Source organism: Pan troglodytes, chromosome 11, assembly GCF_028858775.2.
Source record: "Pan troglodytes isolate AG18354 chromosome 11, NHGRI_mPanTro3-v2.0_pri, whole genome shotgun sequence".
Lineage (NCBI taxonomy): Eukaryota > Metazoa > Chordata > Mammalia > Primates > Hominidae > Pan > Pan troglodytes.
The window spans coordinates 78,940,133-78,968,005 of NC_072409.2; the positions used below are offsets into that span (position 1 = coordinate 78,940,133).

Genomic DNA, 27,873 nt, shown 5'->3' on the forward strand with positions numbered 1-27,873 from the left:
AGGGTCCCCATTCCTACCACAGGAGTTTATCAACCTGTTGACTTTGCTCAGCTATCGCACAGATGGTGGTGAAATCATCAGATTGAAGGAAACCCAACAGTTCTTGCTTTATGAAATGAGCATGCTATTTCTGGCCAGGCTACAAGCTCGGTCTGGTATCAGGATCTCCTGAGATGATGTGCAGGAAGGCACAGAAGTGCTTTGCAAATCCTCCAGAGCTGTGACCATCTGGATCTTTTTTCTTTAGGAGTCAATGTAACATAATGGAGGACTACAGGGATAGAGTGGACTTAGGGGAGTGGGGAGACGGGGCCTGGGTTTTAGGCAACCCGAAAGTGTTAGTGGTCAAACGATTTGTGTGGAAAATCAGACTGGCTTTCAAATTCCAGCTCTGCCATCTCCTAACTGTGTGATCCTGGGCAACATCCCAGGTCTGAGCCTCAGATTTGAGGCTTCATCTGTGAAACCGGAGTACTAACAAAACCTGCTGCACAGGTTTGTTTTGAGGATGGAATATGATCATGTATGCAAAGCACAGTGCCCAGTGATGTCCAAGAGATGTCCCTTTTCTCATTAGTCTTGCCCTCCCATGAACTCACTGTAGAACCTTTGGCAATTCTATTTCCTTCTCTGGGCCTTAGTGTCTCCATCTGCAAAATGGGAGATGGGATGGACTCAGCTGTCTCCCACAGCCATTTTAGCATATGGGCCTATGATTTCACAGTGGTTCTTGTAGCAATGTCCTTTTCTTTTCTTTTTCTTTTCCTTTTGCAGTTTTTATTTAAACAGAAATAAAATGGGCACGTGGACTGTCTATTCATTTTCTTTGCTGCATAGCCTTGCTTTGTGACTGGTGAGTCTGATGGCCAGCTGGGCTGCTCTTTCCACAATTGCTTTGTGGTTCTTGGAGGAAACATTGTAAGCGATCTCAGCACAGTAAGATTTGTTGCACCTCAGCAGCACTTCCAGCTCCTTGACGTTGTGGACCAGGAACTTCTGTAAGCTACTGGGCAGCATGTGCTTTGTCTTTTTGTTGCTCCCATAACCAATGTTGGACATCAAGAGCTGGCTCTTGAACCTTCTCTGAATCCTGTTGTCAATACCTCTAGGTGTCTGCCAGTTACACTTAATTTTGACATATCAGTCTGACTGCTGCCGGATGAATGTCTTGTTCCTCTTTTTGAAAATCTTGGGCTTCATGAGGGGTCTGAGGGCAGCCATGATGTGAGTAGGAGGTTGCTGCCACCTCCACAGGCAGCACCGAGGAAGAAAGGGCAATGTCCTTTTATTTTTTGAGACAGAGTCTCACTCTGTTGCCCAACCTGGAGTGCAGTGGTGCGATCTCGGTTCACCGCAACCTCTGCCTCCCGGATTCAAGCTATTCTCCTGCCTCAGCCTCCCAGGTAGCTGGGATCACAGGCGCAGGCCACCACGCCTGGCTAATTTTTGTATTTTTAGTAGAGATGGGATTTCACCATGTTGGCCAAGCTGGTCTCAAACTCCTGACCTCAAATGATCTGCCCACCTCAGCCTCCCAAAGTGCTGGGATTACAGGCATGAGCCACCGTGCCGGGCAGGGAATGTCCTTTTAAAAATAGATTGTATGCGAATGTGTATCTCAATGGGACACAGCCAGGGGAATGGGGTTGCAGAAGTTTTCTATAAGATTAGGCTCTCAGCTCCATAATCCTGCCCTTGCTTTACTCCTGAATGTGCTTCCTCTAGTTAACATTCCAAAACCACCATCCCTTCCAAATGGGGTTATTCCAAAGACATCCAAAGACATAGAGGAGATGTTGTAATGCCCTTCAAAGTGGCACAGTGAGGGTTCCCGTGAAAAGATCTGTCTGAGCAGATCTCTTCCTCTGGAATTTCAGAGCAGATTTTTTTTCACAGGATCCTTTGCTGTGCCACCTTGTTTGTTCTTTCCTGAGGGTGATGACTCCCAAAGAGCAGAACTTAGACCAGTGGCAAGAAGCTTTATGGAAGCTAATTTGTGCTCAGTGAGGGAAAGGACTGCCTAGAAGGCAAGGGGTTCATGAGCTCACTGTCCCTGGAGGTATTCAACCTTAGAATGGACCACTGTTCACTGGGATGCTATAGAGAAGCCAGCCTGGATACAGTTCATACAATTAAATAAGGCCCACTACCCAAAGTCCCTATGCTACTAATGAACTATTTACCAATTAATTATCACTTAATTAGCAATATAGATGATCCCAAACTTACGATGGTTTTACTTAGGACTTTTCCACTTTACAATGGTGTGAAAGCAGCATATGTTGAGTGGAAATCATACTAAATTCTGAACTGTGCTCTTTTCCCTGGGTATCATACCAGAATATGCAGTAAGACACTCTCTCAATGCTGGGCAGCAGCAGTGAGCCTCAGATCTCAGTCAGCCCCATGATCACGAGGCTAAACTATTGACACTCTGTAATGTGTTGTGTGGCCAGATGATTTTGCCCTACTGTAGGCTAATGTAAGTATGCTGAGTATGTTTAAGGTAGGCTAGGCTAAGCTATGGTGTTCGGTAGGTGTATTAACAACATTTGTGACTTAAGGTATCTTCAATTTATGGTGGGTTTATCAGGATGCAACCCCATTGTAAGTTGGGGCACTTTGTACATTAATTTTTTTTTTGAGACAGTGTCTCACTCTGTCACTGAGGCTGGAGTGCAGTGGTGCCATCACGGCTCACTGCAGCCTCAACCTCCCAGGCTCAAGTGATCCTGCCATCTTAGCCACCTGAGTAGCTGGGGCTACAGGCACGCATCACCACCCCTGGCTAATTTTTGTAATTTTTCCTAGAGACAGGGTTTTGCCATGTTATCCAGGCTGATCTCGAACTCAAGCGATCCACCCACCTTAGCCTCCCAACTGCTGGGATTACAGGAGTGAGCCATTGCGCCCTGCCTGTACATTAATTAATAAACTACTGGTTGCACCATCTTAAATGCTCTGGCCTATTCTAGTTTCTCTCTCAGGAGAATGCCCACTGGAAGACTCCTGAGGGTGGGGGTTGGTGGAGAATCAGACTGAACACTTAGGACTTATCTTTCTGAGCCTTCTTTTCTACAGAGTGAAATTCTTTCTGCAATTTATAGGGTGTGTGTCTGTGTGTGTATGTGTGTGTGTATATACACTAGAGTTCACCTCATTAGTGCATTATTGACTGCAATTTTGTCTCTTCATTTTTCCTTTAGGATCTGAGGGTATTTTTCTGCCTTTCAGCTGTGGCCAGCTGTGTTTTATCCCAGCAAGTCTAGATCCGACATTGTCTTTTCAGAATTTTAGCAGCAGTACCATGACAGCTGTTAACCTTATGGCTCTCAGATGTGCTTGAGGTGAATTTTTTGTTCTTTGCTTTCTCTCTTTCAGCACTGGAAAAGGATACTTTAAAAACAAACACAATTTTTCAACCCATGAGTACTGTCGGCCTCTTCCTATACATACCTACATTCATACCTCCTGTCCAATGCTGGGCCATTGGCTCCTCTACCAAAGGAGAAATGCATTTAGGTTACCAAAAAAGGTTTTCTGCCGGGCACGGTGGCTCACACGTGTAGTCCCAGCACTTTGGGAGGCCGAGGCGGGTGGATCGCAAGGTCAGGGGTTTTAGACTAGCCTGGCCAGCAGGGTAAAACCCCATCTCTACTAAAAATACAAAAATTAGCCAGGCATGGTGGCAGGCGCCTGTAATCCCAGCTACTCTGGAGGCTGAGGCAGGAGAATCGCTTGAACCTGGGAGGCAGAGGTTGCAGTGAGCCGAGATCATGGCATTGTACTCCAGCCTGGGTGACAGAGCGAGACTCCGTCTCAAAAAAAAAAAAAAAAAAAAGATTTTCTGTAAGCAGCATTGGGGAATTCCAAACCCATCCTAACAATACTTTGTGAAGCAAATCCCAGCTGTTATATCATTTGGTCCTCACAACTGCCATGAGAAATAGGTTGAGTGGGTGGCACTTATTCTCCCCATTTTATAGGTTAGCAAACTGAGGGGCACAGAGGTGAAGTCATGCTTCTAGGATGTGGTGAAGTGAGAGCTAGAGTCATGGGCTGCAGAGGACCAGTTCAGGGAGGATTTTACCTTCACCACATTTATTCATTCATCAGACTCTCAAATGAGCATTTTTATATGCAAGTCCTGTGCTGTTTTGGGGTTGCAAAGAGGGATCAGACACTGTCTCACTGCTTTCATGAGAGAAAGGGAAGAGGACAAGGAGCCATGACAGTGTGACAAAGGCATTCACATAAGTGTGGCACCCAGGGGGAGTCTGATATGCTCACTAGTGGAATAACCCTAGACACAGTGCAGACACAAAAGCCCACAAAAGCAGGCATAGTGACTCCTGCTCAGCCAGGGAGGCCAGCAAGAGAGTCTTGCAAATCTCCAAAGGAAGTTCAGATGTTCCCGTGAGTTTTACCTGGGAGTAGCAAACCCTGGGGTGTGTAAGTGGATCAGACCTTAAGATTGCTGTAGGCTGGGCATGGTGGCTCATGCTTGTAATCCCAGCACTTTGGGAAGCCAAGGCAGGTGGATGGCTTAAGCCCAGGAGTTCGAGACCAGCTCGGACAACCTGGTGAAACCCTGTCTCTACAAAAAATACAAACATTAGCAGGGCATGGTGGCGCATGCCAGTAGTCCCAGGTATTCAGGAAACTGAGGCAGGACAATCACTTGAGCATGGGAGATCAAGGCTGCAGTAAGCCATGGTGGGACCACTTCACTCCAGCCTGGGTGACAGAGTGAGACCTTGTCTCAAAAAAAAATAAGATTAATGCAGTCCTTGAGGACTCTTGTTTCCTCAACTGGTCTCAATTTCATCACCAGGGAATTCTCTCTATTCTCCTGCCTTGCCAGTTCTTAAATAAGCCAAGCATTTTCTCCCTCCAAGCCATTGCTCATCATATTGAACTGTTGGTCTGTAGCATCCTTTTCCCTTTCTTTTCCAACTCACTCTTCCAGATCAAATGCTGCCTCCTTTAAGAAGTCTTCATAGATTTCCTTAGCAGGAAGGGAGGACTCCACTTTTGTTTTCCGAATTGTATATAATTAAAAGCCTGGGCCAGGTGCAGTGGGTCACGCCTATAATCCCAGCACTTTGGGAGGCCAAGGTGGGCGGATCACTTGAGACCAGGAGTTGGAGACCAGCTTGGCCAACATGGTGAAACCCTGTCTCTACTAAAAATACAAAAATTAGCCAAGTGTGGTGGTGTGTGCCTGAAATCCCAGCTGCTTGGGAGGCGGAGGTACAAGAATCACTTGAACCTGGGAGTCGGAGGTTTCAGTGAGCTGAGATCGTGCCACTGCACTCCAGCCTGGGGGACAGAGCAAGATTGTCTCAAAAAAAAAAAAAAAAAAAAAAAGCCGGATCAAGTTCTTCTGTGGATTAAAGGCTTATTTCTTCAGTGTGGCTTCGAGCAACTTGAGGCAGGAGGCTCTCATCTCCCTCCAGGACTAAGCACAAGGCTGTCTTTGCTGAATAGAATTGAATTAAAATGAGAGGAAGGGGGCACATCCATTACCAAAGTCAGACTTTTTTTGGTCCTTTTGGGGCAAATCAGGAATGGTTTGTCAATATGGCTGCTGATACTTTGGGGATCTGGATGTTGCCAGCCTCACAAGTTCTCGTTCAGGGTGTTTAGACAGGTGTAGACCTGGTGAGTGGGGCAGGGGTCAGTGAATCACAGTGGCTTAGTGCTTGCTCTGAAAAAGCTTTTAAGCCAGTGTTTCTCAATGGATGGTCCAGGTACTTCCTGCACCCTACTCACCTGGGGAAGTTACTAGACATTCAGGTTCCAAGCTCGGTCTCATAGCACTAAACCAAGCTCTCTGGGGCTGGGGCCCAGGGATCTGCATGTGATTCTTCTCACACTGAAGTGTAGCAGCTACTGTTATAAGGGAACAGAATGACTTACTTCCAGAAGAGCTGGTGCCCAAAGGAGAAGTCCTGCCCATGGGAGCCAGGAGACTAGGAGGAGTGGTGAGAACTGGACACAGACACTTCATCTCCAACCCATAAGGTAACAGGAAGGGTGAGCTCAGGGCTACGTGGCCTGAGCAGAGAATGGTGGCCACCAGCTGCGGCTCTTGGGGGGTCTTTACAGCCTGAGAGGATTTGGTAAAGTTCATGAGGAGCATTCCAGGCTGAGGGTGGTTGGTTTGCTTTTCCAGACTGAGGTTGTTGAGGGAACTTTGTGCAAACTTCCCAGGGGAGAAGGTTAAAAAAAAAAAAATTCCAAAAAACTGATGGAGAGTAAGCTTTGCTATGTTTCTCTCCTTTGGTCCTAGGGCCTTTCTCTTATTTCTTCCCTTTGGCCTGTGGGTCCATTTACTCCATATGGTAAGGAGAGAATATGTCTTAGCTGCTGCTCTGACCATCTTCATGAGGTACAACAGGGGCCTGCCCACTCTAGCCATCTTCCTTCCTTTGTCCCATTCCTCAAACCATTGTGAATTCCTTCCCTCAGAAGCATTTGCCATTCCTACATTGTTCCCAAACCCTTGGGCAGCTCTTTTTTCAGTATTTTGCTTGTATGTTGATATCCAGTAGGCTCTTCTGCAAAGTGCAGATCTTAATTATGCCATCTGCTCCTTATTTATCTAGCAAAGTCCTACTTACCCTTCAACACTCATCTCAGGTCACCCTCTAGAGATGTTCCCTCCAGCCTCCCCCTTTCCAGAGTCTGGCTTCAGTACCTGGCACAGTTCTCCCAGATCTCTCTTTGCTTGCACACATCTTCACTCTCTTACCATCTAAGTCGAGGCCTGTTTCCCTTCTGGACAGGGCCTGGTGCTCAAGTGGCATTGTACTGTGGCTCCTAACCCAGGGCTGTGCACCCCTTTCCAGGGTGGCTTCAAGGATCAAAGGATGTTGTGTGAGGTTTGCTGAAGGCATCTCTGCAAGTGTTCTTGCCCTCCTCCCTGGCTCTCATGACAGGGGAGGGTACTGAGCTGACTCCTTAGGCCAAGGGGGCAGGGAACACCAGTGACTCAGGCTTTCTGACTGGGTTTGGAGAAATAGTGGAAGTCTATTCACTTGGGGTGTGTGTTCCTTCAGGACCAAGGAGCATGACCCCACCCCTCGCCACCCTCTCCCCTCCACGCCAGCTGGGATTCAGCTTCAGCCTGGGTGGCCAGAAGGGGCAGAGTTTTCCTTTGGGTCTTGGAAACTGCCCCAGGTGGTACCCCCAGGCACCCAGCCTACACAGAAGACCTCAGAGGAAATGGAGGGGCCAAACGCTCGCTAAATGGGCTTTGGTGAAAGGAGCCAAGACAAAACCCAGCTCTGAGCTTAATTAAAAAGAGTGCGTAGTCCCTCCCCCAACAAATGCAGATTGCCCACAAAGAAGAACAGGAACCCAGTGGCCAGGAAGACCCGCAGCCTTATAAACAAGCACTTTGGGCTATGTAGGGCAGCTCTGCTATGATCTGATACAATGACTATTGTCAAGGAGGGCTGTTTTTCCATGTTTTTGTATCCTTTTCTTCACATTTTCTTTTGCTACCTAATTTCATGCATCAGAGGTCAAAAGACAAAAGGTCAGGCCTGGTTTAGAGGCAGCAAACTCCCCACCACCAAGAACGTGTGTCCAAAAGAGCGCTTTGAGGCACCGCCTGCAGACACTGGCAGGTTTTCATCCCTGATTCTCTTTTGTCACTTCATGGGGTACATGAGTCTACGTGCAAATTGCATGAGAAATGAGACACCAACTGCTGTACCAAATTAGGAAAAAATTCACTAAACTGTTTCCATCTCATACTTTGTTTATAAGAATTTGTACCTAACAAGGAAAAGCCCATCTTTGAACTCTCAGCCTGCCTATGGTAGAGAACTTTACACACACACACGCATATGTATGTAAATATATACATACATAAAATATATATACATATACACACATATATCCTGTAAAAATAAAATCTGAGTACATATTTCTTAATTGTTTTGCTGGGAAGATTTATAAAGATCTGTCCAGAAAATTGCCAATACTTGTTCTAAAGATTGTTTTAGTTGAAAGGATAGCAGCATTTCAGTATGAACAATTTAGCATGATTATTTTGGTATGTATTTCGTATGAATATTTTGTCCTCAGACTGCAAATCTTTCCAATGTCTCATTTTGGATTCTTAGGTAATAGTAGATTGCCGGAGTTTCCTTATGTGATAGGTCCACACTATGTGTTTATAACGAGGATACAATGTCATGATTTCCCATTAGAAATATTTTCATGATTTAGGGGGATAATGACTTTCTGATTCTATGTCCATAAGCTCCTCATATTAGATATTTCAAATGGTTTTCATCCAACCGAAAATAAATTAGGGGATATCTTTAATTTTTCTTTGTGTAGAGGTTTTTTTTTTTTTTTTTTTTTTTTTGGTAGATTTGCATTCAGTGCCAGAAGGCCCCCACCTCCAGTACAAAGTGAAGGAAAAGTGAAGGCTTTGGGAAGTGTCTCTGGTGATGGCTAAACACTGAGACTGGCTTCAGGGCTCATCTCAAAGGCACTTTGGCCCAAGTGTAGCTCATCTTTTCCATCTTACTCTGGGCTGGGTTGCTAATCAGCAGCAAATCTGAAAGATTTTTAGAGCACAGTTTTATTTCCGGCACGTTCTCAAATCCAGACTTCATATCCTGTAGCCCCCTGACCTTCCCAAAAGACTTCCCTCCCAAAAGAAAAAATAAAAATCAGCCCACAACCTGCCCTGAGGCTGAGGTATTCACTTGGCGATTTGCAGGTTCACAAGGCAGGCTCCAGGGAAAGCACCCCAATCCTGGGGTGATCCTCTGCCACGGCTCTGAAGTTATTACAGAAAAATGGAGAATGAAGAAACGAGAATATTAAAGGGCCTACTTAAAGGCGCGCTTCACTTCCGTTTAACACTCTGATCTGCGTCCAAAACTAAAAGAATCGTTTAGCTTGTGCACTCACCCTCACTCAAAATCGCTTGTGCAGTAGGCTCTTTTATGTTCCAGTACTTCGTGGAATCAAATTATATCACATTAAAATGTTATTAGTTTAAAACACATTAAATAAATGTAAGTCTGGGCCGACGCATGAATGTTTAAAGCTCACATTACACGGTGAACTAGAAGAAAAGGGGGTGAGGAGAGCCAACAGAACATCGTATAAATACTGATAGAAATAAAGCATCCTATGTGCAAACTTTCTTTAGCAAAATATGGTTTTATTACTTACACTTATTATGGTATTGTTAAATTTGAAAAGAAATATAAAGAGAAATGAACTGATTTACGCTTGTTTTCAATATTAAACAACCAGAATGCCAGTAAATCTTTTCAATGCCCCATTTTGGATTCTTAGGTGAGAGTGGATTGCTGGGACGTGTTGGCAAATTTTAAATACAACTGATTGCCTGTTTTCCATATTCATATATTGCGAATGTAACTCCAGGAGAGTGAATTTTATCTCAAAATTCTTCAAGAGTTGCCTTCAAATAGCGTCTCTGTGCATATGCATACGGCATACACTTGACGTCTACCATGTGTACCTGTGCGCTGGAAACTAGTCGTGGAACTGAATTGAATTAGTGGATTTGAGTTGAAATGAACCCATCCAAACGACCCCAGGTCTGCGCTCTTTGAGGCTTCTCTCAGTAACATTTCTAATGAAAGCAAGAAAAGCAGTAAAGTAAAACAACAATAGTAATAACCCACCATGAGCACCAGGTTACCCGAACACAGACCCATCGCGTATTCTAGCGCAACCCAAGTATTTCCGGGTGGCGAGTCGCTGGCACATGGTGCCCCAGTGAGCCAGCACCCGGAGCTCGAAGCCCTGTAGGCGCAGAGGACCCCACTGCCAACTGAAATGGGTGTTTTGACCCAAACCAATCCTCAGCTCCTTTTTGCCCCGGGCGCCGCCTGAAACCCCGAGGAGACGGCTGGCCCGCGATGTGCGCTTTTTGCGCTCTGCGTTGTGGGAGTTGCAGGTGGAGAGGCGCCCCCATCCATCCCGGCACCGCCCCTAGGGAAGCCCCAAGTTTATACCGCAAGGGACCAACTCGCCGCGACTCGGCGTCCACCCTCAATGCCGACACCGTTCAGGCCCGGCAAACGAAGCAGGGCTGGGCTGGGCATTAGGGGCGCCGCCTGCCGAAGATGCGGTACCACGTGCGCGCTGTACGGACCCCGAATCCTGTGAGTCCAGCTCCGGTCACAGGCTTTCGAAGAACTGGGCCCTCGGCTTTAGGGCGGGGCCTCTTCTTTGCCTCCTGCCTGGATGTCGACTCCCACCCACGCTCTGCGCGAGCTCCGGAGCCGAGCCCCAGTGCCAGAGTCGTTCCCTGAGGCTTCTCCCAGGGCTCGCACAGAGGGAGGCCCAGTGGCGGACGGCGATGGCCCAGCCTTTGCTGGATTCCGGGCTAGGGGTCTGGGGAAGAGGGGCACCGGGCCGGAAATGAGCCCCAGTTCGGGCTCCACGAGCCCTGGAGCCCCCAACGATGTTTCCTGGCTGAGTTAAAGAGCCCGACCTTGGCCCCTCGCCTGGCGATGTCGGCCTCCCCCTCCCTTGCCCGCAGCGTCTTAGCTGGAGGGCAGCTCGCAGCGTGCCTAGGCCAACCCCTTCTGCGTCTCTTTTCTTTTCCTGTCACTCTCTGTTCTCGGTTTCTGCTTTCTCCTTCTCACAGAATGCCAGAGCGCGCAGGGGCCTGGAGGAGCTTCCGCACCAGCCCCTTTTCTGGGCCTCCAATTTGCCTTCCCCACAGTCTAGTCTCCCCCCGTTCCATATTTCTTTCTGTATAGACTCTGCTCGTATTTCCTCGCCGATTGAGCCAGCATGTGTCTCTGCCTCTAAATCTTCTCCCTCGTGTAACATTAAACAAACCAAGGTGTGTTGAGCTGGAGAAGTCCTGGCAACGTGGACAGAAGGAATGGCTTATTCTGTCCTGGGGACATTTCCGGTCACTACAGTTCGGTTTCCCCTTGAGGCGGCGCCAGCTCCGGTTCCGCCCCGCAGGCCGCTGCTACGGAGGCGCCCGCTCGCTGTCTCGCTCTCTGGCGGTGTCTGCGTGTGTTCGGGTGTGGGCACATGTATCTGTGCTTGCAAACCAGGGCGGGCTCTCCAAACCGAAAGCTGCGCGGAGTTGGGTTTCTGGGATTCTAGGGCTGCGGGCAAGGGAGATGGGGGATTTTCCCGGGATCCCGACGCGGATCTGAGCCTAGACTCCCCGCGTTCTGGCCCCTTGTCCCGTATCTCTAGGGCCGCAGTGTCAATTCCGTGTCCTCCGAAGTGGTTCGTCACCTGCTCCGCCGCGGGGAGCCGCCCCTTGGGCCAACGCTGCGGGAGTCCGGACAGTCCGAAGCGTGCTGGCCAGGCGCAAGGGGAGACCGACTCACAGGGGAGAGGGTGGGCAAGGGGACGGCGGCTGGGCCTCGGTACCCCGCGAGGGGGGCTCTGTGATTCTGACCCAGCACCGGCGCCTCCGGGCCCGCGAGGTTTTGAAGACCAGCGGGCGCCCCCTCGGGAACCACATTTGTTTCCCGCTGGTCTCGAGCGTCCAGAGCGCGAAGCGGCGGAGCACGGCGAACCTACGATTCGTGATGCTTGGCCTAATCCTCTGCCCTTCATGGGTGCGGGCAGGAACGGAGTAGCGGCTGATGTCCCCTCCCTAATCCCAAAGCCCCACAAAAGCCAAAATACACACGCAAACTCTCACCAGCGCATCTCACAAACACAAAAACTAAAGCCAACACATGAAAATATAACCCGATCCCCCATCAAAACGTACAGCTCAAAAAAATAAAATTCAAATCGAAGGAAACAAAACACACACAACACGAAATTCCCTAAGGCAACACACACACAGACGACACCCACTCACACCAAATCAAAACACATCTAAACACCGCCGAGAAGGAAAAGCCTTACAAACGACACACAAAAAGACAGCCTACAAGGACAAAGTACAAAATCACACAAAATCAAAACTCACCCCAAAGACCAGGACTTACAGAGCAAAACCCGCTAAAATCAATCCCACGAAAAAACAACACGCAAAACACCCGAAACAAAAGAATATCCCATGGAAAAATGAAAACTCACAGAAAACAAACAAAAACAAAACAAGCGCTCTAAATGGAAACAACAACAACAACAAAACACCAACACCCCCCGCCCCCAGCCCGGGGTGAAATGTCAATTCCGGGAGGGCTTTTGATCTCCAGGCGCGGACAGGCCGCTCCTCCCAGGCGCTGCCTCCCGGCGCGGGCGAGGCGGGAGGGCGGGAAGTCTGGGCTGGGGCTGGGCTGCGGAGGGAAAGAGTCGAGCACTCGGAGATGGCCAAAAATCAAATCTCGGGGTAGGGACACGGGCCCGCAGGCTGCAGGGAGGAGGCGGCGCTGGGGAACTGCACAGACCACTTGGTGGGGGGGCCGCCCGGGAATCCACAGCCACATTTCCGATTGTGGCGAAATCTGCTCAGTGGATATGTGATGTCCAGTTGCCGCCGGGGGCCCCCCTTTCCTCGAGCTCTAGGCTCTTCCCCCTAGGTTGCGACCCAGCCTCGTGACCACCCCCTCCAAAAAACAAACAACACTCTTGCTGAGGACGATTCACTCTCCAAAACTGCCATTGTCCGGCGGGCCAGGAGTCCTCCTACGGAGCGCTCCCCCGCCCTGGAGAACCTTTCCCCTGCGACCACCCCGCTGCAGGGCCCCACAGGCTTTCAGTGGCTAGGCCCAGCAGCTGAACTAACTCAAGGCTGGGGAGGGGAACAGGGAAGGGAGGCTTGAGTCTGGCCCGAAGAGAGAGGGCTGGACATGCCACACCTCTGCTCGGTCTCTGTGGATCTGATTTCCTCTCTGGAATCAAGTCCTGGGGCTCTGGGACTCCACAACGTCTCAGGGCTCGAGGGCAATGCGATTCCACTTATGGGCCGGGGTAAGGTGTCTGGAACTCCCGCCAATCTCCAGGAACTACTGAGATGTTCTGCTCTGCCCGGGTGCTCCAAAGCGGAAGCCCGGATTTCATCTCCAGTATTTCACAGCTTAACCTCCATGCTCTGGGCCAGAATGGAACTTGATGTGGGGAGGGGTTCTGGGACTAGAAGACTGGATGGGACCTGGGGGCTTTAGGGATCTGGCGCTGCCCTAGGGTCAGGGGCCCAGCAATAGTCAGGGCCCCAACAAATTGGGGTGGGGGTTGGATGGCTGGGAACCCTGGGGTCGGGCGCCGCCCTAGGGGTGAATAGGAGTAAACCGGAACGTCGCCTCGGTGCCTGGCAACACTGCCAGCCTTTGCAACCCCTTTCAAAAGCACCTGCTTGGCCGAGCAGTTAATTTCTTCAAAAATAAAAACCCGGCCTGCGCTCGTCTAAGCAGCGGGGTTTGCACATGGAGATGTCACAGGCCCCGCGCACAGCGCAGAGGGCCGCGACCCCCAAGCGCATGTCTTAATAGAGGGTGCGGCTGGAAGACCCGGGCTCCCGGGCTCCGCTTCGGTCTGCCCCTTCCCGTAGGTGCGCTGGCTAGCGCCCGGCGCAGGCTGAAGCCTTCCTTCCCTCCCCCCAACCCCTATAAAAGTCTGGGGCGGCGCGGCAGCAGCACTGCTGCTCTCCCGGCTTCCCGCTCTACTCCGGCCCGGCCGGGTCCGCCACGTCTGGCGCACTGAACAGGCCCGGCCGCGCAGCGCCTACCCTTTCCTCGCTCCGGGCCGGCAGTGTGGGGCGGCGCGCTGGGGGCGCGGCGTGTCTGGGGACATCTTGTGATGTTGGCGAGAACAGGACATGATCTCACATGGCGAGAAGCTCTTTAGTTCCTTAATCATTTCACGGTGCCTTCGGACGCTTTTTTTCCACCTAAAACGTTTAGTTTCAGCTCAGTGATCAGCTACCCCAGCTCGGCGGGGGAGCGGAAGGCTTGAATTATTCCGACCTGTGAGCGGCCCCTGGCACCGAAAAAAAAAAAAAAAAAAAAAAAAAAAAGAAAGAAAAAAAAGGCACAAAAAAGTGGAAACTTTTCCCTGTCCATTCCATCAAGTCCTGAAAAATCAAAATGGATTTAGAGAAAAATTATCCGACTCCTCGGACCAGCAGGACAGGTAGGACCGCGATACGGGCTCCAGACGTGCAAACTCCGGGACACGGCCAGGCCCTGGTCCCCACGCAGGGTGACCCTGGAGGAGGAGGGGGCGCGCCGCATTTTCGTAGAGACTGTCTAACTGCGGCGTGTTTGTTATGTTTTTTCACCTATCTGTTCACACACTTCTGCATCAGTCCAAATATCTGTGAGTTTGTCTGTGTTTTCCTCTGTTTCTGAATGTTCACGCTGGTGTCCTTCCGGGGGTCTGCAAGTTAGGGCCTGTGTGTTTATATAAGGGACTCAGTGTGTGCATTACAGTATATGTATTTTTAAAAGATGTAAAAATATATGTTTGTGTCCAAAAGTTGTTTGCCTGTGTGTGTGTGTGTGTGTGTGTATCTTTATACTCGTGGGGTATTCGTGTGTGTTTATAAGTTAGTACTTGTGTGTATATTCTTTTGGGTATCCAAAATGTGTGTCTACTATGAGTGTTATTTATGTAATTGGGAAATATCTGAGTGTACATCCACTATTTAAAGGGTCTGCATTCACCTGTTATATCCCAAGTGATTTTTGGATGTGAGAAAGAAGTGGCTACACTGACCTTTCCATTTTTGGATGTCAACGGCTGTCCAATGCATACATGCCAATGTTCACATTGTGTCTCTAGGCAAACTCCTAGACGTGGGTCTGGGGCCTATGGAGATCCGTGGTGTTTAGCATGTGCATTGTAAGGCCCAGTGTCCATTCTATTGGGAGATAGGACCAGGAATGAAGGTGTGAATTCAGGGCATGCAGCCTCTTGGTGTGTAGTGAGCACTGTTCAGGCTACCATTTGTACAAACAGGTCTCCTGTGGCAGGCACAACCTTGCAGATGACAGCGGACACCTGTAGGGTTAGTTGTGACATTTCTAGGGACCCCCAGCCTACATTCACTTTCACCTAGACAAGCCTCTGACACTGGCGTGTGTATTTGTGTGTACACACAGACACACACACACTGTGTCCTCAGGTTTTATCCTGTGGGTGCCGCACCAGTGGAGGAGAGCACAGTGGGTGGATGCGTGTGCATAGTCTGGGCATTCAGCTCTAGGGCCTGTATGCGCACAGGCCTCCCTGGCTTAGGTCCCCATGTGCCTCCCACAGGCTTGAGAAGTAGGTAGCAGGATGTGTTTATGTCTGAGAGGAGATAGCAGGGACAGTAGGCCTCCATCTGCCCTGAGGCATGAATCAGGTATGGGGGGCCTCTTTCACTCACTAGGCCACTGTGTAACTCCACACAAACATTCTCCTGGCCCTGGCAAGAAGCCCTCTTCCCCCATCTCTGTGCCCTCTGAGAACCCCCATCTCTACTCCAGCCTCAAATACAAGCCTAAGAGCAAAAAAGATAAACTTAGACCCCAAGCCCAGGACAACTTCTGGGGCATAACTGTGTTTCCAAAATTGTGGCTGAAGAGAAGTGAGGGCAGAGATCTGAGGCAGAAGAGTGCTCCCAGGATGAGGGCTCAGGAAAAGGTACCTGGAAACTCCTCTTCTCCATCCTCAATTCTCAGAAGGCCCTTCTCCCTGGCAGTGGGCTTCTCAGCAGATGGACTTTCAGAGAGACCTGAGCCTGGAAGTGGGTGTTGTGTATGTGTGGGGAATGAGGCGGGGATGTGTGAGTGTCATGGAGAGGGTCTGCGCAGTCCTCGGGCTGGCTCTCCCGACAAGCTGTCTAGAAGAATGTAATTCATGGCGGTCGATGGGCTCTTTGATTAGTTCAATTGCCTGAATAATCATTTAATCAATAAAGCATTTTATTCCTCTGCATAGCTGGACTGGGTGGGGCTTGGGGTGGGGTGAGATACGGGAGCCCTAGGCTGGCCAAGCCTTAAAATCTAGAGAGCCACGCCCCCTCCTCACTGATGGGTTGGGGAAGAGCTGCCTGCCTGGAAAAGGGCGACAGTTGAAGTGAGACTGCACTTCCATCTGTCCACTCCAGCCTGGGTCAGGGCTGGAGAAGAGAGGGAAGCTGAGAAGCTGTCCAAGCTGGTGCTCAAAGGGTTGTCCAGGTCTGGTTCCTATGAGAGCTTCTTCCTTCTCCCAACTTCTGGGTAGTTCATGGGCCAATAGACTTCCTTTTTCTTCCTTCAGAACCATATTCCATTTCTTACCCCAACCTCAGTTTCCCTATCTGCCCAACGGGGAGGGAGTGTGTCCTTCTGGCTCTAAGCCCAAAATAAGGTCAGGTCAACACTAAGCAGGGAGCCACTTAAGGACCTTCTCCTCTAATGTCTTCCTTGCTGTAGGGAAAGGAAACACAGAGGTTCAGAGAGGGGCAGGGACTTGTAGGAGATCATAAAGCATGAGTAATGGAGGGAATAGGAATGGAAGGTGATCTCTCTGCCCTTAGACCTCCTGTTCCTGCTGGGAGAAGAGACAGATTCCCCCCTCTCTCCATGGACCCCCTTGGAGAAAAACTACTACTTGGGCAAGTAGTAGTCTCTCCTTGCCATGGGAACCCTTGAGTCCTTAGATCCGGGCAGACCTGGATGGATTGAGTACTTTCCCACTGGGCATTGACATCCAGTCTCACAGTTCTGGAATGAGCCTGGAATGGAGTGATAGATATTAATAACCCCCATTCATGAAGCTTCATCTCACAGAGCCTAAGAAGTCACATCTCAGGATTTGTTCTCTGCATTAAACAAACGGGGAAGCAGAGGCTTTAGAAGGGGCTCCCTGTCTCAAGTCTTTGGGAGAGAGAGTAGTCCCAGCGCCCCTGGCCTGCAGGACATGCTGGTAATGATAACACACCCCGACTAAGGTGATTTTACACGATTCTTGAAAAACCTGGTTAAATTCTCATTTTTTCTCCATCCTCTTCAAGAACTCCTGAAAACAGGGACAGGTCAAGTAGAGCAGACTCCTGATCTAGGGGCAGGAATCACGCAGGAATCTGCTGTGCCTCCACTTGCTGTATAATTTCAGGTCAATTTCTTTCCCTCTGATACTTAATTTTTTTTATTTTTTAAAAATGAAGTTTAGAGAGAACTCAGTGGGTTGAGACAGCCATGCTGGCAGCATCCCTGATCTTTCCAGAACCGAGCAACCAGTCTGAGCCCTATTGGGCCTCACTTTGTCAGAAGCAAGAACAGGGAAATGGGCTGGACTTGGGTTGAGAGAGTTGATGTCAGGCTAATAGAACACTGTAGCAGCCCCCACATCCTGAAGCCACGGTAATGCAGTGCGCTGGGAGGCGTGGAAGGGGAAGCCGGGAGGGGGTGTGTCCCCAGTGAAACGAGGCCTCTGGCTTCTCAAACATTATTCTCAATGGGCTGTCTTTCAGTACTAAAACTTTCAAAGGCAATTCGGTTCACATAAATTGAGTTTCTTCCTGGATAGTTTCCTTTCGCGGTCTCCTGCCCCCAGCGCCTAGCACAGGGCCCGGCCCAAAGTCCTGTTACTGGGAGAAAGAAAGCGCATCACTGTAGATCAGAGCGAGGCCCGACTGCGTTGAGAGCCGCGGTGAGAGCTGCTAGTCTCGCTCTCCTGGACCCAGGCTTCGGCTCGTGGGCGTTCAGAGACAGGACTGAGGCGCAGTAGCCCGGCTCCACCATGGACTTGCTGTGCAGCCTCGAGCTAGTCACGTAACCTCTCTGGGCTGTCGTTTGGTGACCTGTAAGGCTGGGCTAGGTGGTCACGGTATGAGGTCCGGTCGCGCCTTTTGGGGTTGGAACTTCCCAGAGGCCGCCCGCTCGGGCGGTGATGAATCACCCCTATCCAGAGGGAAATTCCTTCCCCCAAGAACGCCGAGAGTTGCGGGAAGGGGCTGCTCTGGGTGCACAGGTAAGACGGGTCCTGTGTGTGCCACGCAGCAGAACACTGTCCCGAAGCCGAACACCTACTGTGTGAAAGGGAGAATCGGCGCTACTCCTGCTCGGGCCGTGCCCCGGGGATTCTATGCAAGCCTCACGGGTATCCGAAGGAAAACCTGCGTGTGCAGGCATATTCCAGCCGAGTTCTTCGATTTGGCAGCATCGCCCCTCCCCCACCATCCCGAGAGCGGCTCTGGAGAGGCGCTTTTGAGAAAGGTTTCCAGCCCGCAGCCTTTCTTCTACCCCAGACTTGCTGTGTGACTTTGGACAAGTCGTATCCTGCCTCTGGGCCTCGGGTTCTGCACCCGTGAAATGGAGAAAGCATAGCTTCGAGGCCCTTTTAGCTCTAAGATTCTAGAGAACCTGGGTTTGTAGGCCTGAGCTCAGCAAGAGAGGCTGGGGGTGGGGGTGTCACTGGCTGCATCCCTCAGGGCGTCCCGCACTCCCGCCTCTCCAGTAGGTGTGCAAGCCGCCATGTTGAGTCTGGGCCGAGGATCTGAATTCTGGTCATTTCCGACCCACTGGGCGCCATCGGGTGAAGCCAGTGCAGGAAGTCTATTCCATCCCAGTCCCTCTCTGCTGTTGCGATCTTCCTGCTCCAAGGCCTGGGGTGAAAGGGGAAGATCCGGACAGGCGGGGTTCCAGACAAAGAAGAGATAACGCCGCCACTCCACCCCGGCGCGCACTGCAGCCTCCTGGGTCCCCAGAGGCCCGCCTGGGGCCGTTTTCCGCAGCTGTGCCCTGGTGGGGGGTGGGGACGGGTGTCAGCGCCGGAAACTTGTCTACTGGTCAGGGACAGCTGGGTGTGGAACAGGGACAGAAGGTGGGCCCAAGAGTCGACCCCAGTGTAGGAGTTTGAGAAGTAGAGCATGAGTAGAGAGAAGGCAGAGGAAGGGAAACCGAGGCAGAGAATAAAACAAGAGGATAACCCAGGAATCCTCCCATGATCAGCCTGTACTCTGTCTTCCTTACAAGCCCAGTCCTGGAGCAGGCATCTCAAAGCCCTTGTTTTGTGGATTTATGTTTAATATTAGCGGATCATCACTCATGAAATAGAAAGTGAGTCTTCGGACCACTCCCATGAGTTGCTGGGGCAAGGGAATCCTCAGCGTCGTTCTTGAGCCAGGGCCCAGATGGCTCACAGAACTATAGCTTCCTGGGTGAAGAATGACTGTCACACGCTTCCTTTTCAAGGTCCAGTTTCTTTGATTGTTGTCTCAGAGCCTTAAAACCCACAAAGAAACGGACTCGCTAGTCAAAGATCCCTTCTGTAGCAAGAGAGTTCTGCTACAAATCCATCCATTTTGTCTACATAGGGACAGGAACTTCCCCTGTAGAGGGAAGGTCAGTTTCCCGTCAACTGGAAGCTGCCGCATTGCAGCGCGCCTGGCCGCTTTGCTTGACCCTTGCAGATAGAATGCGCCTGTCCACCCGCCCGCTTCAGGGACCCTTATTAGCCCTGGACGCGACTTGGCTCATTCGGTTCTCAAGAAGCCTTGAGCCGGGTGCGGAATTTCTCCGGTGGACAGAAGCGCAACACCAGCTCCCAAAGCGTCTGGCAGTTCCTGATCTGAGGCAGGAAAGAGGGCCAGCCACTCTGCTTGGGTAACCTGGCCCAAAGCCTTAGCCCCTCCACCCACGTGCGCCCTGGTGCGCCCCAGTTACTAACTTTAAAGGAGTGTGAGATATTCTCCCCCTTCCCCCAACGTCTCTGCCTTTCGTTAATGCAGCAATGAGGGCCCTGCAGGTGGAGTGAGGGAGGAGGGTGGACGACGAGGAGCCAGTGGTGGTTTAGTAGGTACTTGATAAAATTAGGAAATAAAATTAGGAAATATTTCCGTGGAAGGAGCCTTCAGTAAAATCTAGTTAACCCCACTCTGCCCATTTTACAGATGAGGAAAGTGAGGTCAGAACTGGCAGATATGCACACACTCCGATGCACACAATCCGATCCCATCACGAGCCTGATGGTGCAGGATCTCTACTGCGCTCCTTGTCTTCCTCCAACATACATTTTTTGTTTTTTGGTTTTTTTGGAGACTTCCCCCATTCTCACCCTTCAATCGACTGCTCTCAAGCCTTGAGAGCGTCCCAGGATCCCAGCATTGCGGTGGGGAGGTCCAGCCCGCGTGGGACCCGCAGCGGGACTCTCCAGGCACTGCGTGGGCCCCTTTCCCCTCCCCACAGCCGCGATCCACTAGGCCTTAGTCCAGCGCGTTTGTCAATGAACGTGGCGCCGCCGCCTGGGCCCCGCCCCCCATTCTCTCCCATTGCCCAGGTGTCCGCTAATCAGGCGGAGCCTGTGGGCTGCTTAGCCAATGGGGCGGTGTTTCGGGCCAGGGCCGGCTGACGCCGCTCTGATTGGCTTGGTGGAGCGTGATTGGCAGGTTAGCCCCCGCCCCGCCCCCGCCCGGAGGGAGCTGAGCCCCGGGCGGCGCTGTCCACACGCAGCGGGTCCTGAAAGCGGCTCCGGGGCGGCGCGGTGGCGCACTGTGCGCGCCGAGCAGGCGGAGGGCTAGCGACGGCGGCGGCGGCGGCAACGCAGGCAGTCAGAGCCGGCTGCGGCTCCATCTCAGCCCCGGCAGCCCCGGCAGCCCCGGCGGCGTTGGTGGCAGGGACCCTCTGCTCTCTCCTCTGTTCCTCACTCCACGCCTGGGGCAGGCACGGCGGCCGTCCCGGAAGAGGCAGCGGAAAGACAGTGGAATCAGACCCACGAGGGAGGGCGGCGGGGCTCGAAGAGTTGGTTGGCACGAGGTAGACACCCCGGCGAGGAAGAGTCCGTCGCTGGTGTCCCCGTTCCTGGTCCCAGCGATGGGCGAGCAGCGGGGGCCGCGGGAACTTTGAAGGCAGCGGGTCTCAGTGTTGGAGGGCTGCACGCTCCCGGGGACTCCGGAGTCGCGGCCCCAGCGTCAGGGGCGGAAGCATCTCCAAACCCGCCAGGACCCCGCGCTGCCGGAGAGGAAGTTCTTTGCAACTTCGTCCGAGACGTCGGAGAGCCAGTTGGAGAGAGGCGGAGGGGGCAAGTCCGAGCCCCAGAGACTCGGAGAAGCAGAGAAAGAAAGGATCTGGCGGAGACCGAGGGGTCGAGGAGGGACCTCAGAAGCATCGAGGCCGCGGAACCAGCCTGGCAGCCCCCGGGTCTCTCTGCCCCCTGAGTGAAGTCAAGGGCCGATTGTTCCGGCGGCCTCCTCAAAGCTGCTCCTTCCCGGGGCCGGGGGCTGCTGGCTGTCCCGGAGGCGGGCCCCTACGCTATGCCCCCGAAGCCGCGGGCGCCTTGGCCGCAGCTACCCCGGGCTGGGCCCGGAGCTGCCGCTTGAGCCAGCCAGGGAGGGAAGCCAGCCGGAGTTGGGCACCCGCTCCTAGCCCGGGTGCGCTAGCACCATTTCCCGCCTCTCCGCGCAGCTCCGGGCGGTCTCCAGCAGGGAGGCTCTGAGAGAGACCCCGAAGCTCCAGCAGTGTTTTCTGAGCCCAGCTCGCACAGTGCCTGGCCTGGTGGCGAGGCTCCCTATCCGCCCTGGGCAGCCCCTTGGCGCCGGGAGGCGGCGGCGTGGGCCGGCCTGAAGTCTGGAGCGCCCCGATGGAAATACACTGTAAGCACGACCCGTTTGCATCCATGCATAGTAAGTAGGCGGCGAGCTCGCTTCTCTCACTCTCCCGCCGGGACCGGGTTGGGGGTGCCGGACCGTGGGTCAGGTACTAAGGCCGGAAGGATCTCGGACCTCTGCAGCCGCGCAGCTAACTTTGCAAAGTGCAGGGATCCCAGGCAGGGGACCTGAAACAACGCACTTGGCCGCCCGGGCTGAGGCACCTGGGAATCCCGCCTCCGGCAACGCGTAGCTTGGGCAGCGAGCTGCAGCCTTTCAAGGCTCCGGCGGCGACATTTCAGCTCTTTCGGAGAACCCTGGCTTGGACCCGTAGAGGGCTCCGGGCCAGGCCAGTTGGAGGGCAGTAAGTTGTAGGGAGAGGTCAGTCAGTCTCAGACAGCGCCCCACACCCCTACTCCGATGGCGCCTTTTTCAGCCATGGGGCTGATCCAGACTGGCGCTTGGAGGGATAGTGGGGCCCTGACCCGTGTCTGTATGTGTGGAGGAAGAGGTTGAGAGCTAAGCGAGGACACCGGGGCTAGGGCCCCAAAGGCATCCTGGAGTTGAGGAGGGGGCTTTGAAAAATCAAGGAAGTAGCGGTTTCTGAGTTCAGCTTCTGCTTAGGAGCCGGCCAGTTCATACAGAGACCCTTAAAGACCCCATTGGGTCCTTCTCTGCAGGACGCCTTTTCTCATGGCTTCTCCCCTTTAAAAAAAGAGGATAAGAAACGAAAAAGAAAGAAAGAAAGAGGAAGCCAATTAGTTACCACGCAGGCACCCCCGCCTCTGAAAGACGCAGCGTGTGTAGGAGACGGGAAGGGTCATTTCGGGCGAGGGCAAGGCCGGCCTGGCTGCCTGGCCCGCAGGGATCCTGCCAATTCACCCATTACCACAGCCTCCTGTGAGATGAGCGCTCCTCTCACGGTGAGTTAACGCCGGATTAGATTCGGAGATTTCAAGGAAATTCCAAGTGGAACGAATCGCGTTTCCTTTCTGTTTGCTGCAGAGCCAGGTTGGAGGAAGGTGCCAGGCTTCGGCAGCCTCGGCTCGGGTGCCGCTCGGGGTCTCTGCGGGCTGCAGGTCAGGGAGTTGCTCCCGGGCTAGGAGCCGTCCCCATGCCTGGTCCCCCCACCCCGCTCCCCCCCACCCCAACAGCCTGGGATCCAGCTTTCCTAGCCGCAGGTCCCCTATTTAACAAAGGCAGCAGAGACCCGGCTGGAGTGAAGGTGAGCTTCCCGGGGCGAGCATGTCCGTGTCTGCCACGCAGTGCTGAGTGGCCTGGCAAGCAGGGGAAAGCTTGTGTAGGCAGCCAGGGCTGGCTGCGGGCAGGTCAGTTTCTCTTTGTGTCAATTTTCTGAGTCTGAAGTAATCCACCAAAGCGGTGGGGAGCTCTGTGCAGAGGAGCCCCCTGTTCTGGTCCCAGCCCAAACGATTCCTCAAGGTTTGGGGCCTGCGCCCAACCGGTTTCCAGTCTGTGGTGACCCCAGTGCCCTCCACAGCCTTTTCTGCCTCGGACTCCAGCCTGGCTCTGGGGAGGCCCTGATCTTGCAATGTAAGCCCAAAACAAACCAGTTAGGGCAATGCTCTGAGAGGTGAGCAAGCCCTTGGCTCAGCCAAGGAGCAACTGTGGGGACAGATGGGGAGCACCAGCCCCTGCACTTCTCTCCTCACTTGTGGAAATCCACAGGCCCTCACTGTGTCCTTCCGCCCAGCGCTCCGTGGCCCAGAGGTTGTGCCCTAGCCCTTGGGGAGATAGCATCAGACCTGGTGGTCTCTCGGCTGAGCATCAGTGTGGAGAAGGCGGCTTCTTTCAGGTGCAGGTTAGCCAACCGCTAATGTCTGTGCCTCCTTGTCCGGCCTTCAATCGCCCCCTCCGTGGGAAGTGCTCCCTCCCATTTTCAATCTCCCTGGCAGCACAGTGGGGGCTGGGCCCCAGCCAGTCTAGCTTCCAGAGCTGGTGCAAGACCTTGGCTTCTCTGGAAGCACTCTCGGTTCTGAGGCCCAAAGCTGTTTTCTTGCACAATGTAGGCCTGCTCTGGGGCCCCAACTTGCTAGCAATGGGGAGTGGGGGGTACAGTAGATCCTGGAAGGTGGCTGAGGTAGTAGAGGCTCAGATCAAGTCCCACCTCGTCACCTTCCTCCTGGCCCCGTCAGTTTCTTCTTCCTGTTACCGCTCCCTGCCTCCGTCCCCCTACCACTGCTTCCCCCCACCACTGCTTCAGAGCCGGATAGCTTCTTTGGAGAGGAGCAGGGACTTCCAGGAAATGGGCTTCTGAGTTTGGAGGAGTCCCCACCCACTATTCCAGGCTCATCATTTTCATCAGCACGATAACCTCCTGCTCTCTTCCTGAGCGGTTCCCCTAGGTATCTTTACCAGTTATAAAACACTCATAGCCAGGGTCCTACCTGACAGTGGCCTAAACCTTCAGCTTCACCCATTTTACAGAATATGATATTGAGGTCAGAGAGACAAAAGTACTGACTCAAGAAGTTCACATTGGCACAGCTGGAGCTGGTTCTTGGGTCTCCCTGACCATCTGACAAAGGCATTAAAATGAAGCTTCAGAGGGTTCACAGAAGGGGAGAGGGAGGGACTCAGATTCCAGAGAGAGGGCAGTGGGTATACACATATGCAAAGCTCTCTCTCTGTCTAGTCTAACCATGTATATGTCTACTGCCTGACTCTCCACATGTATCAATACCATTAGGGAGACTTCTTCCCTGCCCTTTCCCTGTGCCGCTGTTTGCCTGTCTGTGTACCCCTTCATTCTTTCTGGTGCATCTAGGAAAAATTTTAATGATCTTGTGGGGGTCCTGGAGCTCAATCTGTGGCTGAGTCAGCAAAGACCCTTTCCCCAAAATCCTATGCTCAGCCATGGTCTTTGGGGGTATTGGGAGGGCCTGTGGTGGGTAGCATGACCTTATCAGGGCCTGAGGAGCGTCTGTGGAGGCCAGCCCTTTCCACACCAGAGTCACAAAGGCCTCAGGGGCCTCTGCAATTCAGTCTTTCTCTCCTCACTCCCCTCCAAACACTGCCCAGTCTGCCCTGTCCTGTGGTCTGTCTTTTTCTTGTATCTGTGGGTCTGTTTCCTGGTCTTCACCTGATTTGTTTGCCTCTGTCTCTGTGTCAGTCCCCCTTTCACGGGATGAGTCCTCACCTAATTGGAGTCCATAGGAAGTACAGGCTGGGACTTGGGTTCTCCAAGAAGATGCAGGGCCAGAGCTGGCACCCCAGAAAACAAAGGTCCTCTGTCTAGAGAAGTCCCCTGTCCTCCAGAAGCCCCTTCCTGGGCTTCCTCCATTTTCTCTTCTTATTGCCTCCCGTTGTGTGCCACCTTCATCTTTCTTTTCTTGGCCTATTCTAGCTTCTCCATTCCTTTTCCCTCTCCTCTGCCTGCCTAACCTGCTGCTTCCTTTCCAGGCTCTCTCTCTCTCCAGGTTGTCTGTCTCATTCAGTTCCCACTCTTTACACTTCTCTTAACACACCTCTTTTTTCCTCTTTTCTTTCCCTGTCCTGCCTCGCCTCATTCAGACTTTGGACTTCACTTCTTACCAATTCCAGAGTAAGTGACCTTCCTCACACCATAGTTGTAAACCTTCTCACCACCACCCTCTAAGAGCTCTATTGGGTAGGATTGTAATGGTGGAGAAGGCCAAGGGGTCTTGGGGACCTTTCAAGGAAGTTGAGGAAGGTAACAGGCTCCCAGGTCACCCCAAGTCTGTTGTCAGCTGTGGACCTATAGATGAGATTATGAAAGAGCATTACTATCTCAGCCTATGTGGTCAAGGGTAGAGGGTTTGGGGACCTGCTCTCACCTTGAGAGACCTGGCTCTAGGAGACCTTTAGGGTTTTCCCATGATACAAAACAGCCCCCAGTGCTCATAAATGTCCTGCAGGACTGCTTTTGGAATTTAAGTCCTCTGAAGGTTGCCACTGTGTTTTGGGCAGAAAGTCTCAATTGTCAGTGACATAGAGAACAGGCTATTGCAGATGGACCATAATACCTGGACTCCCAGGTCATATCAAAAGTGTGCTGGGTGTTTAAGCTTCCTTTGCCTGCCCTTTGTTTTCCCAGATGAGCTTATACCAATTTTGAATTTATTTTCTTTTACTTAAATCCAGCCTGCTCTTGAAAGATCTGTACAACCTTTTTAAATAGGTGTTCCCAGCCCCAGAACAAAGCCTTCTGAAGGCTCTTGGCCAGGGTGGCTGCAGTCTTTCTGTTTTAGAAAAACTATGCAATTATGTTTCCAGCTGCAAAATCCTATTTGGAATGGTTTTCCTTTTTCTTATGTCTTTTAGAACAATCAAAACTGAATAAAGATCATTTTGAAAATCAGAAATCCAGCTTAGAACTGCAACTAAGTACTTCAGTTATCTATAAAATTGTGTTTTTCCTTGAAATAAGCCTGAGCCTGGACATTTTTGGGAAATATTCATGGGAAACTTGAGTGGATTGCTTGGACAGTTTTTAGGAAATACATTATATTATGGGGGTTTTTGCTCCCTTTATTTCAGATGCGGTTCATGAACCTGGGTTGTAGTTTAGTACTGGGGAGAAATAGCTGAGATGAGGTGGCTATTTCATATTTTAGAGTTGAGTGTATATGTGTGTGAGACCTTTGAGGTCTTTCCCTTGTATGGTCGAGTCCTAGTCCAGTCTTGGTTCAGGAGGAGTTTCCCCTTCCTTTGCCTCTGAGCTGCCAGCAACATCAATAAATGCTTTGACTTGGCTTTGGGCTCCAGTCTTCAGCAACGTCAGTGAGTGACTAATTAACAGCTATAAGGTCAATGATGTTGCTGCATCGGATCACTCTGTGTTTACTGGTTTGGCTCTTCATTTACTTGAGTCCTTGTGTCCTTCCAGATGGACCTTGATGTAAGAGAAGGGTGGAGGAGGCACTTTCTCGGGCTCCTTTTACTTAAAATCTATCCCAGGACCCTTGTAAAACCTGGGATCCAGAGGCTTTTGTAGGTTTCTTTATTTTCCCTGGACCAAAATAAAGCTATATGTCAATTGCAAAACGTTGTAAAAATTCCAGGGAAACTCCTTTATAACAAATCCCCGTGCAGTGGAGTGGAATGTGCTGTGTGTAGAAGATGCTATGGCCCATTTCTTTTGTGTGCTTTGAGAAGGTACAGTGGTCAAGTCTGCATGTCAACCTCACCTTCTTAAAGGGAGGGTTTTAAACAAGGCAATGGTTGTTTTTTTTTCTCAGTACTCTGCAGGTGCTGTTAAATTTTTAAAAAATTCCTTAGCCTTTGAATTAGATTGCTGATTAAAAACAAAATTCCCTGAGATATACGTTTATTGGAGTTGTTCTTTTCACTTTTAAAGACATTTGTTAAAAGGAAACGAGTTTTATTTTTTTCCTCTTTAAATATGATGTATTTTAATGCATATTTTCTCCCCAGGATCTTCCTTAGACCTCAGCATCACATAATAAGTTGTGCCCATTTCGTTTACATTGAGATCTTCACACATTTCATTGTTTAGAAAAATTACGGGGAAAATGCTAATAATAGTATGGGGATGTTTGCTGTCAATAGCTCAACAGACTGGCTGCAGATGGACAAAGGCTAAGATTAATTTTAAAAAGCAATCTGGGGACTTCGTGTAGTTTGCACGATTGGACTCCAGGCGCGAGACATCCAGCCTGCCGGCCATTTGTGATCAGAGGGGCTCTGGGTCCTCACAGCGGTGCTTCTCCTATGTGACTGGTTCTAACCACCCTTTCCCTTTCCTTTTGTTTCTGATCTGTTTCAGGACATGGAGGAGTGAATCAGCTTGGGGGGGTTTTTGTGAATGGACGGCCACTCCCGGATGTAGTCCGCCAGAGGATAGTGGAACTTGCTCATCAAGGTGTCAGGCCCTGCGACATCTCCAGGCAGCTTCGGGTCAGCCATGGTTGTGTCAGCAAAATTCTTGGCAGGTAAAGGCAGGAGCTCGAGGCTTCCCTTGATCTTTCAAATAAAGACCTAAAACATGACCCAGCAGCTGTCCAATATGACAGTATCATAGTGAGAATCATGGTGGCATTTTGTTTCACACGCAGAGCACTTTAAAGTCTGCAAAGCCCCAATTCCAAGTAGCCCTGGGAAACCCCTGTCTCTAGTGACATGTGGAATAGGGTGACTTAGTCAGGAGGGAAGACATGTTTTCTGAAAGCCTGGTGAATTGTTCTAAAGAACTCAAGAGTAAGACGTTCTTGGGAATTTCCCTTATATATCCTAGGTGAGCCTGGGTCCCCGCGTAGGACTTAATATCACATAACCAGAGTTCAATGTTTCATTTTAATGTTTTTGGAAGCATATTCCACTTTTAAAAGTCAGCTGTTATTTTCAGTTTTGGGTTATTATCAACCTTGTTACGTTGGGCTGCA

General features: G+C 51.4%; 1 protein-coding gene and 1 pseudogene across 8 annotated transcripts in view; one reads left to right on the forward strand and one right to left on the reverse strand.

Annotated features, from left to right (window-relative positions):
• Positions 1-813: 813 nt before the first annotated feature.
• On the reverse strand, positions 814-1,221 carry LOC473126 (large ribosomal subunit protein eL32-like; annotated as a pseudogene).
• Positions 1,222-13,301: 12,080 nt separating this feature from the next.
• The window catches only part of PAX5 (paired box 5), a 203,090-nt gene continuing 188,518 nt past the window's right edge, over positions 13,302-27,873 (forward strand). The window contains exons 1-2 of one of the 8 annotated variants that reach the window (XM_001169207.8): positions 13,302-14,067; positions 27,258-27,423. In XM_001169207.8, coding sequence (XP_001169207.1) covers positions 14,022-14,067; positions 27,258-27,423 — 212 coding nt within the window. In that variant the 5' untranslated portion in view covers positions 13,302-14,021. Of the gene's footprint in view, positions 14,068-20,291; positions 22,414-27,257; positions 27,424-27,873 lie in introns of those variants that run through there. The other 7 variants (XM_063787843.1, XM_063787844.1, XM_063787847.1 and 4 more) reach the window with 7 other exon arrangements.